The 17,213-nt window shown below is 31.4% G+C and overlaps 1 protein-coding gene, 2 long non-coding RNA genes and 3 other non-coding genes across 8 annotated transcripts; 4 read left to right on the top strand and 2 right to left on the bottom strand.

Annotated features, from left to right (window-relative positions):
• The first annotated feature begins 684 nt into the window (after positions 1-684).
• Positions 685-844, top strand: LOC112323943 (U1 spliceosomal RNA). The gene has a single exon (XR_002977488.2). It is a non-coding gene; the product is annotated as a U1 spliceosomal RNA (small nuclear RNA).
• A 256-nt stretch (positions 845-1,100) lies between these two features.
• On the bottom strand, positions 1,101-2,886 carry LOC112323874 (uncharacterized). Its single transcript, XR_002977394.2, has 2 exons — positions 2,655-2,886; positions 1,101-2,000 (listed from the first exon to the last, which is right to left on the bottom strand). It is a non-coding gene; the product is annotated as an uncharacterized LOC112323874 (long non-coding RNA).
• LOC127904178 (uncharacterized) lies at positions 1,955-4,928 on the top strand. The gene is made up of 2 exons (XR_008057069.1): positions 1,955-2,045; positions 4,156-4,928. It is a non-coding gene; the product is annotated as an uncharacterized LOC127904178 (long non-coding RNA).
• On the top strand, positions 2,647-2,806 carry LOC112323933 (U1 spliceosomal RNA). Its single transcript, XR_002977478.2, has one exon. It is a non-coding gene; the product is annotated as a U1 spliceosomal RNA (small nuclear RNA).
• LOC112323915 (U5 spliceosomal RNA) lies at positions 4,256-4,374 on the top strand. The gene has a single exon (XR_002977460.1). It is a non-coding gene; the product is annotated as a U5 spliceosomal RNA (small nuclear RNA).
• A 584-nt stretch (positions 4,929-5,512) lies between the features above and the next one.
• Positions 5,513-9,735, bottom strand: LOC18110977 (cysteine synthase). 3 transcript variants are annotated; one of them, XM_006389256.3, is made up of 11 exons: positions 9,614-9,735; positions 9,052-9,107; positions 8,839-8,948; positions 8,485-8,542; positions 7,896-8,159; positions 7,679-7,816; positions 7,505-7,556; positions 6,969-7,048; positions 6,531-6,590; positions 6,322-6,402; positions 5,513-5,942 (listed from the first exon to the last, which is right to left on the bottom strand). In XM_006389256.3, exons 2-11 carry the CDS (start codon positions 9,091-9,093, stop codon positions 5,850-5,852), a joined length of 978 nt encoding a protein of 325 aa, XP_006389318.1. In that variant the 5' UTR covers positions 9,094-9,107; positions 9,614-9,735; the 3' UTR covers positions 5,513-5,849. The 3 variants fall into 3 exon arrangements, with proteins under 3 accessions (XP_006389318.1, XP_006389317.1, XP_024439553.1); XM_006389255.3 differs by lacking the exon at positions 9,614-9,735 and adding an exon at positions 9,493-9,602; XM_024583785.2 differs by lacking the exon at positions 9,614-9,735 and adding an exon at positions 9,372-9,441.
• Between the last annotated feature and the right edge of the window lie 7,478 nt (positions 9,736-17,213).

The raw sequence follows: 17,213 nt of genomic DNA on the forward strand, positions 1-17,213 counted from the left end.
GGAGGGAGAGTTTACTCGGGTTATTTCTTTTCTGCAAAACAAGTTTCTTGTTTATATCCTGCGAATACAAGAACTTGGAGCTCCTACATCTATCAAGTCTGGAAGGGAAGGAAAAATCACAGTGTGCTTGCCTCAAACAGTGGCATACGCCAATTTTTGGAGGGTTCTCCTTTCAATGGAGGAGAGCTCTTACAATTGTAGTTCAAAGCTTTGCCTTATCGTATAGGGCTGTGGGATTTATTTTCCTGATGAAGAAGATTCCTGGCAATTGCTGTTCCAAGCTTTTCTTTATCGCATAGAACTCTACGAGGCTGAATTTGTAAAAGGAAGACCAAAGTTTTCAACAGCCAACAAAAGAACAGAATAGAAGAAAGCATGGTAGCAAACAAGAGCTGTACTATTTCTTGGCATGGCTTTGATTCCATAAACAATCAATTTCTCTGCTTTATCGTCGATTTTATCATGGAAACAAACAGTTTCAGTCTCTAATTAATGAAATATTTCATGACTTGGCCATGAGAATAGCATATGCTGAAACAAGATCAATAGGAAGGTTGTTGCCTGTTGGAGTTAAGCTTAAGGCCGGCCCAGGTTTGTTCAAACAATATCATCCCACATTGGATAAACAGGCGAAGAGACAAAGGGCCGTGTGTATAAATAGAAAGCAGGAACCACCATGGCAACATACTTACCTGGACGGGGTCTATGGGCGATCAATAAGGTCTATGGCCTAGGTCAGTGACGTCCATTGCACTGAGGATGGGTGCTGCCTTAAGGTCTCCTCAAGTAGGAGAGTCTACGTCAAAATTTGTGGTAGAGGGGGCTGCGCAAGCCGCGGCCCCTGCCCAAATCTAGTTCCATATTTTCTCTGGATGTAGTCGGCAATTTCAATCAAGCCCCGAGGTCGGTTTGTAGCTGAAAAGAAAGCAGCCTCTCAGTTCCAAATTTGCTCTAGAGGGCGTGGCTGATGATGATTGTGGGAAATCAATTGGCTAGATGTTTTTAGTGTTGTTTATGCTTCATCCAAACAGGACTCCATTGCTTGACTTCCTCTGTTATTGCAAGAAATATGTAACTGTGGAACTTCAACTCAAAAAACAAAAATCCATAACTCGCCAGGTTTTCCTCATTTCACTTCAGCACTTCTACTGATTCTACATAATATGCCGACTTTTCTATAAATTTTACATAATATTATTGCACTTATTCTAGAACCAGCTAACATGAACTGGAAGGCCTTCCAACCACCAATCCAAATAAAGCAAACGACACAACAAGAGCTATGGATTTGAAGGGTTGTCAGATTGCCGAAGCATATATGTAGCCGTATGGTGTTCTACTTGGTATGTCCTCAGATTTATCAAAGATGGCCCTTGGCAGGATCTGTGAAGTAGAGCAAAGGGTTATAAAGCTAATCTCACCATGCCAGCTTCATGGCCCTTGGCAGGATCTCTGTCATGTAGAGCTAATTCCGTTGAGTATTACCCGTTGCAGCCTCAATGAGGACGCGCAGCCAATTTACATCAAACATAACCAGAACCAAGACTGATTCTTGGTTATAAATTTTAAGGTAACCATATCATATGAGGACTATTCATATGACAATATCCATGACAAAACCAACAAACTTCTTGGATATAAATTTTTTTTTCTGATCTTTCCTTGAGTAATCAAGCCCTTCTCTGCGGCATCGAGATCATTTTACGCAATCTTGCATCATTAAGAAATTTAAAGCCAACATGTTCTATGCATGTCTTTATTAACACTAGAGCAAGGATTCATTGTTTCTAGCTTGGCGTCAACACAACAGTTGACAGTTGTTGAGATACACCGTCGGGGTATGGCCAATCAACATCAGAGGCCTGCAAGAAAAAAGGTTGGCGCATACTACTGTTATTTGAGACCAAGATGACATGAACAGTACAAGTGAGCAGCAGCTGATTATCTTCGGTAACATCTTTCTTGATCATGCCCTTGCCCTCTGTTTCTTTCTGAAATATCTGCAACTTCAGAAATTTAGAAGATTGAGAAAAAAATGAAACAATGTGAGCATAGTTCATGAATAATAGCTCTCAATTACTATTCTTAATTTCTTTTTTCTTGCTTTTTTTATTGAACTCGTAACTTCCTGCTTTCAAAATCCATGTCATCAACTGGGCAAAATCCTTGAAATGGCAGTTTAATATATTATGTGAACACCATCTTCCATTTGAGCGAAATCAAGCTCCGTTGGGAGGATAAGCATTAAGCAATAGCCCAGCTCTTTCTACAAAGTCAGATTACTAACAAGTCTCACAGAATCGGCCAATGGGGCATTCATTGGTCTAGTAGTCAAGAACAGAAAACTAAGATCCTGAAAGTCCATATTCCTATCCCAGAAAAACCAACAAAAAAAAAAATCCTTTGAAGGCCATTCTTGTGTCCAAGAACTTGGAATGGAAATGCTTCACAATCTTTCATATTACCATCCAAGAACAAATAACTAATTATCTCAAATCACTCGCAAACAACCATTGTATTTGAGTGTCTAGTGATGCAGGTTTGTAGGAAGGCCTCTGAGATTGCTCGACAAATCCCACATTGACAAAGTATGAATAATGAGACAAGGCATGTAGTATAAATTAGAAGCACCCACCAACGTTAAACATACTTACCTGGACGGGATCAATGGGTGATCAAGAAGACCTATGGTCTAGGTCAGTGACCTCCATTGCACGCCGGAGGGGTGCTGGCCTAAGGTCTCCCCAAGAGGGAGAGCCTGCGTCAAAATTTGTGGTAGAGGGGGCTGCGCAAGTCGCGGCCCCTGCCTAATTCTAGTCTTAAACATCAATTACTTTCGGCGCAGCCCCTGCCTAATTCTAGTCTTAAACATCAATTACTTTTGGATTACTTCTCCTCGAGGTTTATGCACTCTTTCGTCGTACGTTCTGGCCATTATATGTCATTACAGTTGGCAGCAATTATAATCTTATCTTTGATTGAAAAGGGGCAGCTGACTGTTCAAGTGCAAGGGATGCATGCAATCAACAATTTGTTTTTACCTTTACCAAATGATTATAAGAAAAAAGAGCCGCCATTAGTTTGATTTCTGAATTGGAAGAGAGAGAATTTCAACTTCTTAAATTTTGAAGCATGGCTTATGTGGCTCAACTGACAGTCATGATGCCTGCCTCAACACCTAATGGAGTCGAACAGCTGAGGATAGATAACGCTCTCCTGCGCTAGTAAAAAACATGTATGCGCAGCAAGAAAATCAAAGTCTTAGCAGAGGTGGATTTAGAACATGTAGTTATAATTTTTATGGTCAAACAGAGATTGCTTTATGAGAGTAGCGAAGTAGGATATACTTCGAAACCTAACTTGAGGAAGGGAAAATTAACTAATTACAACAATGAGTTTCCCAGCATTTTCCTGTCTCTTTGCTAGCCTTATCGCAGCAGCTGCGGCACCAGGTGACATCATACCTGTGGGAGAAGTCAAGATTCATTACAGAACTCTAAAAAAAAAACCTGTTTTGAGAATTTGATTCTAGCTTGATGCCCTTGGATAGGAATCTCGAAATAGTAGTGGGAGTACCAGTAGACCTTCTTTCAATGCAAGCAGCTTGGCTGTTTCTATAACTTCCTAAATGGCTGGTAGGAGCAAGAAATTAGCAGAAGGATATTCTACGCTGCCTTTACACACAGAGAAGTTGGGCGTGTAAAAACCATAGTTATAACACTTGTTCCAGTCCAAGACTCCATGGATCGAGTTTGATAGTTCAACACACAACAGCATTGTTTTTTTTTTCATTGAAACAACATTGTTTAAGATAAAAAAAAAGAAGAAGAAGCATTGGAGTTAACCCTTATGAGTCAAATGAGTCAATTAAATTTGATTGGGTTAACTTTTAAAACGATTCAAAATAAAATTTAGTCAAGCCATATTTGAGTCGAAAGTATATGGATTGCTCTGCTAGACCCGCTGGGACTGATAACTGCTGTAAAAGAGAAATAGTCCATGCAGGTGGAAATATGTTGGTGTTCAAATCACTAGTTTTAATACACCAATAAATACTTCAACTCTGTTAACAGGTTGATTTTTGGCGAAATCATTGCATTTCCTACTCTAGCTCTTGGTTTTACCAAATAGTCTGATTTGTGTGTGGTCCTGCAGTTAGGACAAGGCTCTCAGATATCCCACATCGAGAAAGAGGAAAATGAGCTGTCATCGAGTGCCTATAAGTACCAAAGCAAACAGCATTATACAGTTACGCAGCCGTGCGGTGGGCACAGAGCGAACTATTCTTTCGCCTTTTACTAAAGAATACCGTGTGCTCGCCGCAGATAGCGGCATACGCTTATTTTTGAAGGGTTCTCTTCTCTTTAGAAGAGCTCCAACAACTCTAGTTCTAAATCTTGGATGTGCAGCGCGTGATTTTAGGACATTGCCTGGTCAAGCTAAAACTTATTTCCTTGTGTGCTTAATGTACTGTTCGTGCGCATGGCAGCACCGTTAATTTATAGTCAAATGAGAACTTTTTGTAATGAATTCGTTATATCTCAACTGTACAAAGAAACAAATTAAATTTAAACAATAGTGACGAAAAACTTAAGTGCTAACGAGAGCACATGGTAAGCAGCATATGCATGACATTGTAGTTGCCGCACAAGTTTTTTGAGATTGTCCTTTTGCTGTAATTCTCCATTGGTGCCGGTGAAATACTTGTTTATTGAAAATACTCAAATAGATTATATATTTCCCTCAGCCGATTTTCTGCCTTTATTATCGATAGAGATTGTATATATCGACGAGACACCTATGACTTTGATTAATGACGAAGGGGCAGCTGCCGACTGTTTTGGATGTAATGTACTTTTTGGTGAAATCAATCTCCATTGTATCTATGGTGATTAGGACAATAAACATTATTTAGGCAAATGGCCTTTAATCCTTTTTTTTCCGCTTGAAAAGTCGGATTGCTTGCAATTCTCTAGTGATGCAGAACTCAACGCTGAGGTCCTTGGAGTTAAAATGCATTTGTCTCTCATCCCTAAATATCAAGAAGAAACTCACAAGATCAACCTTTGAAGTTCATTTCTGGGTTCAAATATTTTGGATGGAAATGCCTCACAATCTTCATTCAATGTTTGGTTTTTTATTCCCTAGGGTAATCAATCAATTTTGCATTATTGAAAACTGTGAGAAGCAAACAGAGTGGTTGCAAGGAAGCCGAGGAGGTTGCTTTGCTCCCTAACCATCTCACATTGTTCGAAAGTATTTGACAAGGCATGTGGGTATAAATAAATAAGACACCCAGAACAACGGGAGACATAGTTACCTGGACGGTATCAATGGGTGACCTCCGTTGCACTTAGGAGGGGTACTAGCCTAAGGTCTCCCAAGTGGGAGATCCTTCGTCGTAATTTGTGGCAGAAGGGGCTGAGCAAGTCACGGCCCCTGCCCATTTATAGTATAATTGCTCACCCCTAGATAAGAGGTTTTTCCAAAATGAGGTTGAAAGCTTCTCAGATTAAGCATGAAAAAACATTATCTTGACGCAATTCATTCAATATTAGTACCAATCGTGAGTAATAAGATGAAAAGAGTGCCCATTCAAATCAAATGACAGAAGTGATTTGAACGAGGAACAAACAGTGAATAGCAATTCAAAACACTATTATGGAACTTGGTCTCCCGACACTATGATTCAAGTTCTTAATCCATCCCACGAGCCCTTTGTTAAATACAAATGCATGGAGCAGAAATGCCTCCACATTATTTGCAACCCAAGTGTCGGGCTCATAAACCATGAAAAAGGAAATTGTCAAAACCTCAATCAGAATTTGCTGAAAGCCATGTTCTTCACCTCAAGGCTCAAAAACCATGTTCTCGGCCTCCTTCTTCACTGATTCAAAAAGCACAGAGGATAGGTAACGCTCTCCAAAACTAGGGAAGATCGCCTGTTAACATTAGAAAGAAAAATAAGATGCTCAGATAAAAAGACACCAAAAAGGTCAAAGTGCTAGAATCAGTGCATAGAACAAATAACAAAGAGAAATGCAACACATGTTCAAATGCAACGCTTTTAAGTTTTGCCCAAGAAATAAGGTTTAGATCATCATTGTTATCATACTTCTAAAGTTCTATCTCACTTTTAATTGTCCAAGGACATTCAATGCGTGATTTGGTCAACAGAAATATCAAGGGAAAAATGGTTGCTAGATTGTCATTGAATTTTACTATCTGGGAACGAATTTGTTTCTTCTATGAGATAGCTTTGGAAAACAGGCTCAATAGCAAGTTGCAGATTGATCTGCAGAGGAAGAAAATCAAACTTACAACAATGAGTTTTCCAGCATTTTCAGGCCTCTTTGCTATCTTAATTGCAGCAGCTGCAGCAGCTCCAGATGATATCCCTACCTGAAATTCAAATGATCCCATCAAAAGAATTCTCGATTAAAGTCATGCCAAGAAAATTGATGCAGTTAACAGATTTGAGTGCTGCAGAGTTCCTTCTTGCAACAACTATCAAATAATTGCAAGCTTACCAGCAGTCCTTCTTTCAAGGCGAGAAGCTTTGCAGTTTCAATTGCTTCTTCACTTGATATCTGCAAAGTCAAAAAGGTAGTCTCTCAGGAATGAATGCAGTATGGAAATACTGAAAGAAAAAAAAAAAACATTCAATATTTTTCTTTACAGGCATAAAACAGAGCATGCTATGGAGATTAGACTTGAAGAATTTGTGTTTTGTAGTTTTAGCCAATTGCTTCTTCACAAAAAAAAATATATCAATATTTTTCAATTGCTTCTTCACTTGATAATGGAGTTTTAGCCACATGTTTTGGGAACCATATACTTTCTCGAAGTATAAATCTAGTCTTTAGAATAAAATGAATGATAGAAAAACCTAGTGACAGAAATCAAACAGCCTCACGATTTCACATGATGACTGATATTAACATTTATATAAGATAACACAGGCTTACTTGAACAGTTTCATCAAGTAAATCGACATTCAAAACTCCAGGTATAAAGCCAGCACCAATTCCCTGGATCTTATGTGGACCTTGGATCCATTCCGGCACACAATGATAAAGTTAGTCCAAATATAAATACATGGAAAAAGCAGCTGCTTCAAAAGGAGAGAATCATATGGGGCATGTCCAAGTATGAAAAATGTTGCGCAAAGTTTTGAATTTTGATCTCAAAAGAATGCGAGCCAGATAGCTCAGTAGTTCCAACAACAATTGGGAAATCATTCAAACATAGAAAAACAATTTATAACTCCTAACACATTTACTTTGCTGATTTGGCACAGTAAAAGTCAAAGGGATAGACCAGGATCCTAGAACCAAGAAATCATATAACTTTTTATTTGTTTTTTGCATATGGAAAAAAAAGTAAATAATTATAATCACTGTTTACTTAGACTGCATAATTTGACATCAAATTTATGAAATTTGAATGATAGGTTATTAGTAAAAAAAGAATGCAAATGAAAGACCAAGAAATCATGACTCACCAGGTTTCCCTCCAGACAGCACTGCACTTTCAACCGGTTCTACACCATAAAGCTAAACAAAAAGATGGAAGAATAGACAGCAAGATAAGAAAAAATATAAATAATGAAGAAACTTCAATACCATAAATTAAAAAAAAAAATTAACACCAAATAAAATAATGCAGAGAAACCAACCTTTATATCAGGGTTTTGCTCCTTGAGATACTTCCCTGCTCCAGTTATTGTACCCCCGGTCCCTATCCCAGAAACAAAGGCATCAACTTTCCCACCTGAGCCTTTCCAGATCTCTGGTCCAGTTGTCTCATAGTGAACCTGACCAGGCAACATCAGTCTGATTGTAATTCTCTCAAATCAGTAGGTCAAAAAATATGCAAAAGGTTAAAAATGAAACCTTTGGGTTGGCAGGATTTTCAAATTGTTGCAGAATATAAGAATTAGGTGTCTTTGCCGATATCTCTTCTGCCTTCTGAACAGCCCCCTTCATACCTCTGGCTGGATCAGTAAGGACCAACTCAGCTCCAAAAGCAAGGAGAACCATTCTTCTCTCTAGACTCATCGAAGCAGGCATGGTAATTATCAATCTGTAGCCCTTAGCAGCTGCCATGAATGCCAGCCCTATGCCAGTATTGCCACTCGTAGGCTCAATCAGGACACTCTTCAGCATTAAGAAGGTAAACCATGTCAACATGCAAGTTCTTTCATGATAACACTTTAATGACAGTCATACTATTTTGTATGCAATGAACAGAAAATAAATTGGTTGTCTGGCAATGGCTGGAATATGTCATTACAAGGATTGGCAACAAAGCAACATCACCAGCAGACATAAATTTTCTGATTCAATGAAGTCTTGCCAAGAATTGTATTAATCAAATTTCAATTGCTATAAATGACTAATCACTCATTTTCAAGGCAAAAGAACCTAACTTGGACTTAAAATTCTTATATCACGTCTGTTTAAGTAGGATTGAATTACTAACCTCACCCGCCTTGATAAGCCCCTTCTCCTCTGCATCTGTGATCATACTATACCCAATCCTACAAGAAAGGGGGGAAATATCATATTATATTAAGCTAAGCAAACCAAAATCACGTCAATAATGATGTTCTAAAGTCCCTATCTGTTCTTGTTAATATCACATCAATAATGATGTTCTAAAGTCCCTATCATTACATAGAAACAAAAACATCACAGATTTCCACAAGGGAAAATTTTCAAATCTACAAAATCTTGGCACCCAAATAAGCCTAAAAGCTATGATCATAGCCAAACTTATAAACAAAGCATAACACTTCTCAAATTTCCCACAAAACAATACGAATCTAACTAATACCTGTCTTTGACACTCGAGCAAGGTTCCATCATCTCCAGCTTGGCAGCAATTCGCGCCACACAACCATCCACAACATTGTTGAGATACACCAATGGTGTTTTACCAATAAGCTATATTAAACCAAATACAAAAGAAAATATAAGCCATAGCTCCCATATCAAAGAATCCAAAACCAGGTTCGCAATTTTGCAAATGGCAATGGAGTCAACTTACTTCAGTGATATCTTTGGCAATTGAACCCTTCTCCTCTGCCATTTTTGTTCAGGTTACTGCACAAACATAGAAAACACCGAGTGATCGGCTAAAAAAACAAGCTAAAAGGGACAAAACTTTACTGAAAAATTAACACATAGTGCAACCATTGAAACAATTCACCAAAACCGAATTTAGATTATAAAGAAATGGTTTCAAGAATTCCAGGTTTCAATTGGGCCACTCGATATCTAAACTGAACCCACAAAAAACACCGTTTTGAAATTAATATATATAGCATCAACCCAGAATAATAATAAAAAAGAAAAGAAAAGAAAAACCTTCTAATCAAAACCCTCCACCAAAAATCCATGAAGACATAGGAAACTAAAGCTTCTAAAAAAATCCAGTATGAACCCCCATAGTATCAAGGAGGAAAATTTGAGAAAAGATGCAACAAACCCTGAAATTCTTGAACTTGAAGCAACGTGGTTATAAAGCTAAAACCTTTTTTTCAAGAAAAAACAGGGAAATGAAAGAAAGTTGACGCAAAAAGGAGTTTTGAGAGCCTTAAAAGACTTACCACTAAAACCTTATCAATCTATGCATAGAAAGAACAAAGAAAGTAGAGAGCTTTAGGCAAGGATAGAACAAGCAATGATAGCTGATATTTATATATCAAAAAGAAAGAAATAATAATAATAATAATAATAATAATAATAATAATAATAACTTTATTTGCAATTTTTCACTACTTTATTTTTTAGCATTTTTTTCATAATATTTTAATTTAAAATGATTCTCCTCGGCCAGCTATTTTATTATATTTTTTTGTTATGTGTAGTTGTCAAAGTCTGTTGCTTTTTTGCTTTAACCTTACTTTTCTGTCACTGGCAACAACAGTTTTATTATATATTAGCTATTGGCTTTATTATTTTTCTTTTTTTTTTTACTAATTATTGTTTTGAAGATAAATCCTAAAACTCTTAACGTCTGTTTAGAATTATTTTGTTTTTCAAAATAATTTTTTACTTTAAAATATATTAAAATTATTTTTTTATTTTTAATATTAGCAAAAAAATATTAAACAGCATTAAAAAATATTAATTTAATATTTTTCAAATCAAAAATACTTTTAAAAAATATAAACAAAAACTCTTTCACAAAATTTCTCAAATGTTGATTTAAGATCAATCTAACAGCTATGACTCATTGCACTGACATTAATAACAATAATTATTAAATCATATCTTGGATAAGATTTGAGTAATGAATGTATAGATTGATATGAATTAATTAAAAATATTAAAAGTTAAAATAAATTTTTAAAAATAATTAAAAAATATCAATGATTTTTTAATTGAATCTTGCCGAGTCAACTCTTTTAATTTATTTATTTTTAATTTGAACAGTTGGATTTAATATCAGCGTTAATAACTTCTATTTTATCTCTACTAATTATCTCTCCTTGACAAGAATTAACCCACTTGTATGTCTTTCTTTCTGCGCTATTTCTTTATGTTGAAGGCAAATTAACAGAGAGATATTTGTATTTGAAAGCTTCAGTTTTTTTTTTTTTTGGGTGTAGAAAAAGTTTTAAAAATAAGTTATATAATAAACCTATACATCAACTACTCTTGCTGGTAAAAACAAATGAAAAAAAAATTATTAGGGGTATAACTCAATTGATCAGGCCATGTGTTCGTTTTTTAGAGGTCACCAGTCCGAGTTTCATAAATCTCAGAACAACTAGATGCTTACATGGTCATTAACTTCATAACTTATAAGATTAGTCGAGATACGTGTAAACTGATTCGAATAGCCATATTAATTAAAAATAAATAAATAAATACAAGAACTTATGGGAGAAACATGAAAAGTTTAAGCCTTTTTTTTTTCTTTTTTATAGTAGTTTTAACCCTTATTTAGGTGAACTTAGTGGTAATTTTATTTTTATTTTTATTCTTTGACAATATAGAAGAATAAAACGAAGGAGATGGAAATTGAAAACGAAAGGGATCACTGTGTGTGTGTGTTTTACATGTGTAATTGATTTTGGGAGAATTTTTTTAAAAAGTATTTTTTAATTAAAATAATATTTTTTTTATTTTTAACATCAATATACTAAAATTATACAAAAACACATTAATTCAACGTTTTTCAAATGAAAAGCAAATTGCAACATAAAAACAAACACTCACTCCATGATAATGACTAGACAATTAATATGGTAATTGGGAAAAAAAAAAAACAAATCTATGAATAAGAAAGTATACAAGTTATTTCAGCCATTAGATCTACATAAATAAGAAGCTCAAAGATGGTCTTTTAATGGTGGATTTTTCTTTTAATGTGCTTCTGTTAACCATTTCCATGGATAATTTCTTGTGTCTTAATGGTAGGGTAGGAGTAATTCTTACGATTAAATACTATATTCTCTATTTTTTTCATTGGATCTTATACAGATCATTTGTATATGAAAAAAAAATTATAAAAGATTATTTTTCTCCCAGCTTTTTTTTTAATTCGAACAATAAATGATAATGTGGAAAATATATAAATCAATTAAATGAATGAGAGGAATTAATTACAAATGAACAAACACTGATGTGAGAAGATTTTTAATTTTTTAATTTAATATCTTTTTAATATGTAACTTGACAATGTATTTAGAAAATAATTTTTATTTTTATTTTGTGGATGGTATTTAATTGTTATTCAAGGTGCTTGATGCTCATAAGATTAGTTGAAGTGACTATATTTATGTTATAATTTTTTATGAAAAAATTAAAAAAATAAATATGAAATAATGAGTATATCTTGTAACTAGAAAAATTGGATTATTGCAAATTAGAAGTCATGGAAATGAAAATGAGAAATCAAATAAAAATATTTCTGTTAATTTTTATTTTCCAAAGGAAATCGAGTAGGAAGCCGTGTGTGTATATATATATATATATATAGAGAGAGAGAGAGAGAGAAGAGAAAAAAAGGAAAAATTTAAATGAAATCTTTCTGCAATTTCTATTGTCCATAAATTTGTCTTGGACTCTGTTTAGCAACGTGGTTTGCGTGTTAATTTTTTTTAAAAAAATTATTTTGATATATTAATTTAAAAAATAATTTAAAAAAATAAAAAAAATATTATTTTAATACATTTCAACATTAAAAACATTTTAAAAAATAACTGGAGCCATATTTCTAAACAAAATATTAATCTAGCCTCCTGGGTGCACCGAAGGCCAAACTTGCATTAATTAATATACATATGTGCCCAGCAGTTGTGATTAGAAGTTGCTAACATATTTCAATGTTTTATTCCAGTAAGGGCTGGCAATCAATATTATTTAAATACAAACTACAAAAACTTTCGAAATAATTAAATAAATCTTGTAATATTAAAATTCCGCCTGTCTTATACACCTGCATGTATATATATTATACTAGTTATGTGACACTTGCTTTGCCGTGGATTATTTTTTTTTCAATAAAAAAAATTATATATGTAGGATTTTTAACGTATTTTTATACAAAAATAAAAATATATATATAAATACATGTAATCAAATAAATCAACAATTATATGTATATTAATAAATAATAAACAATAACCAAAAATAAAATTAAAAAAATCAAGAAACAAATGTCAGATATTGATCAAGATATTTCATCATGTAAGACGAAATATTTACTCGGTTGTGTTTTAGAATTTTTTATTGAAATATTTTTTATTCAATTAAATGATAATATAAATAGACATACACATTAAATTGATTGAATAAAAAAAATAAAAAAATAACATTTACCTACTCAAAAGATGAGAAGAAAAAATAGATGAATAAGAAAAATCTCTTCAAAGATCAAATACAGACAAAATAAAAATAAAAAAACTGTAATTTAAAAAAGGCTCTTCAAACAAAATAAAAGAAAGAATAATTATTGATTTAAATATAAATAAAAATAATAAATTTTTAAAAAATATATAAAAAACACATTGATCTAAAAAAATAGAAAAACAAAAAACAAAAGGTTAAGCGTTGTTGAGTCTAGCAGGTCAAGCCAATTTGTTTGGCCTATTTTGTTTTGACTCATCCGCTTGGGCTCTTTTTTTTGTTGCATACGGGGTGGATGACATGATATTCACCCTAATTTTCTTTGAAAACAAAATCAGACGAAGTGTTGTTTGATTTTTTCCAATTTTCAACCATTGTGATGGTTGAGAAATCAAGGTTTAAGATTTTTGGACCAAAAACCAGTTTTTCAACCCATTTCTGATCCCAAAAACCTATAAAACACCCTAGTAACCATGATAGATCTATCAATGACTTAAAAAACCTCTTAAAAATCAAAATCAACCCAAAACCAAAAAATTTCCTGAGCTTAGATTTGTTTTTTGACGAAAATCAAAGGTAAAAAAAAAACTAATATGAACTCCCCTCATCGAATGAAACTATTTAACAGAAATATCGATCATTTTTGTAACCTAAATCAATATCATAGATATTTTTCTCTTTATATATCAGAATTTAGCGACTATTCTCTCTTATCTCTTAAATTAGAGACTATAAAATAAAAAAATAAATTTCTGTATCAAAATCAAATTAAAAAATATAGATGTATTGGATTTGAATAATTTTTAAAATATAAAAACTAAATTAAACTTTTTGTATGAACTTTAAAACCATCACTCAATTTATACGCATTTTTTATTTTGGTTTTTTGTCTTTAATTCTATTCCTAGTTAATAAATTTAATTTAATTGCTCTTGAATTTGGCAAAAAATAAAAAGTAATTACATAAAAATTAAATTGAAAATAAAATTATGAATAGTTAATCTACAGTAAAATATAAAAGGACGCAAAATATTGGCTCGACAATAACTACCCCCGCGTTTTAGTTTTTTAACATTGATAAATTTCCATCTCTTGAATAGAAAAATAAATATTGCCAGCTCAGATAGTTTGATTGCTATGACCACCGGGATGATCCCGGAGTTGTCTGCTTGAATAAATAAAGGCAATTTTAGTAGGTAAAGACACGTCATCTGTTGACTTCCGGTGCAATTATTTTGTTGTAGGCAAACTCGTGTTTAAAGTTATCTAAACGCTAATCAAATTATAATTAATTTAACAAAAAAGTAATTAAAAGATTACTAGTTTTAAAAATTATTTTTTATTATTTTATAATAGTTTTAATGTACTGATATTAAAAAAATATAAAAATATTATTTTAATATATTTTTAAATAAAATATTATTTTAAAAAATATTAATCCCAAACATGTTTGAAGTCATGTACAAATTATAATCAATTATTTTTAGGTGTTTTTTTTTATATTTCTAGTTTTAAAAAATATTTTTTATTATTTTATAATAGTTTTAATGTACTGATGTTAAAAAAATATAAAAATATTATTTTAATATATTTTTAAATAAAATATTATTTTAAAAAATATTAATCCCAAACATGTTTGAAGTCATGTACAATTAACACGTGTACTGGTGCCCTTTTTTTAACAAGGATATGTAAATCTTGAAAATTATTATTGAAATAATGTTTAGCTCGTGAAACAATTAAAAAAATAAATGGTTAAAATAGAAAAGACACATTATTTTTCTTTTTATTTTGAAATTATATAAATTTATTTTAAAATTTTCTTCAAATTTATTTTTACATCTTCATTGCTATGATTTTTAAAAATAAAAAATTATTATTTTAATATATTTCAGCATAAAAAATACTATAAAAAACAACAACTATACTTCTAAATAAGCTATTAATCTAGGACTCCTGGGCGCATCGAAGGCCAAACTTGCATTAATTAATATAAATATGTGCCCAGCAGTTGTGATGGCAATCAATATTATTTAAAGACAAACTAAAAAAACTTTCGAAATAATCAAATAAATCTTGTAATATTAAAATTCTGCATGTCTTATACACCTGCCTGTATATAAATTATACTAGTTATGTGACACTTGCTTTGCTGCGAATTAATTTTTTTTCAAAAAAAAATTTGTATATATAGGTTTTTTAATATGTTTTTATACAAAAATAATATATATATATATATATATATATATTAATAAATAAATAAATAATAATAATAAACAATAACCAAAATTAAAATTGAAAAAATTAAGAAACAAATTTCAGATATTCATCAAGATATTTCATCTTATAAGACGGAATATTTATTAGGTTGTATTTCAGAATTTTTTATTAAGATATTTTTTATTCAATTGAATGATAATATAAATAGACATACACGTTAAATTGATTGAATAAAAAAAAATATCATGCAAGGCTAAACATGATAGAAATATTATTTGAAAATAAAAAAAATACATTTACATACACAAAAGATGAGAAAAAAATAGATGAATAAGAAAAATCTCTTCAAGTATCAAATACAGACAAAATAAAAATAAAAAATTGTAATTTAAAAAAGGGCTCTACAAACAAAATAAAATTGAGAATAGGTATTGATTTAAATATAAATAAAAATAATAATTTTGAAAAAAAACATAAAAAAACACATTAATCTAAAAAAATAAAAAAATAAAAAACAAAAGGTCATACGTTGTGGAGCCTAGCAAGTCAAGCCAATTTGTTTGGCCTATTTTGTTTTGACTCGCCCGCCTGGGCCCTTTTTTTGTTGCATACGGGGTGGATGACATGTTGTCCACCCCTTTTGAAAACAAAATCAAATGAGGCGTTGTTTGATTTTTTCCAATTTCCAACCACTGTGATGGTTGAGAAATCAGGGTTTAAGATATTTTTTTATCAAAAAACCAGTTTTTCAACTCATTTTTTACCCCAAAAACCTAGAAAATACCCTAGGAATCATGATAAACCTATCAATGACCTAAAAGAACTCTTAAAAACCAAAATCAAACCAAAACAAAAAAAATTCCCGAGCTTGGATTTGTTTTTTTGACAAAAATCAAAGGTAAAACAAAAACTAATATGAACTCTCCCCGTCAAATGAAACTATTTGACAGAAATATCAATAATTTTTGTAACCTAAATCAGTGTCATATATATTTTTCTCTCTCTATGTTAGAATCTAGAGACCTTTCTTTTTTATCTCTCAAATTAGAGACTATAAAATAAAATAAAAAATAAAATTTTATACCAAAATCAAATTAAAAAATATTGATGTACTGGATTTGAATAATTTTTAAAATATGAGAACTAAATTAAATTTTTTGTATGAATTTTAAAACCATCACTCATTTTACACGCATTTTTTACTTTGGTTTTTTGTCTTTAATTCTATTCCTAGTTAATAAATTTAATTTAATTGCTGGTAAAAAAATGCAATTACATAAAATAAAATTGAAAATAAAATTATGAATAGTTAATCTACAGTAAAATATAAAAGGAAAATATTGGCTCGACAATAACGTTGATAAATTTCCATCTCTTGAATAGAAAAATAAATATTGCCAGCTCAGATAGTTTGATTGCTATGACCACCGGGATGATCACAGACTTGCCTGCTTAAATAAATAAAGGCAATTTTAGTACGTAAAGACACGTTATCTGTTGACTTTGGGTGCAATTATTTTGTAGGCAAACTCGTGTTGAAAGTTATCTAAACGTTAGTCAAATTATAATTAATTTAACAAAAAATTAATTAAAAGATATATATTTTTAATTAACACGTGGATTAGTTTAAAATAATATAAAGAACATTGAGTAAAAAAAAAGGAATCAAAGAATGATGATGAAGAAGATCTAGATATAACAAGGAGAAGATATATTTGATATGGTTCAAGAATTTTTTGTAATGTATTATTTTATATTCCCAATCCTAAGTACATGTTACAACCATAACTATTTTTATTTTTAGGTGTTTTTTTTAATATTTCTAGTTTTAAAAAAATATCAATTTTTTTATTTTAATATATTTTTAAATAAAAAATTATTTTAAAAAATATCATATATTGAAATACCAAACATGTCTGCAATCATGTAGTGTACTAGTGCCTTTTTTTTTTAACAAGGATATGTAAATCTTGAAAATTATTATTGAAATAATGTATAGCCTTGAAACAATTAAAAAAAGATAAATGGTTAAAATAGAAAAGACACATTATTTTTCTTTTTATTTTGAAATTATATAAATTTATTTTAAAATCATCTTCAAATTTATTTTTACATCTTCATTGCTACCTC

Source organism: Populus trichocarpa, chromosome 13 (assembly GCF_000002775.5).
Source record: "Populus trichocarpa isolate Nisqually-1 chromosome 13, P.trichocarpa_v4.1, whole genome shotgun sequence".
In the NCBI taxonomy this organism is placed as follows: Eukaryota; Viridiplantae; Streptophyta; class Magnoliopsida; order Malpighiales; family Salicaceae; genus Populus; species Populus trichocarpa.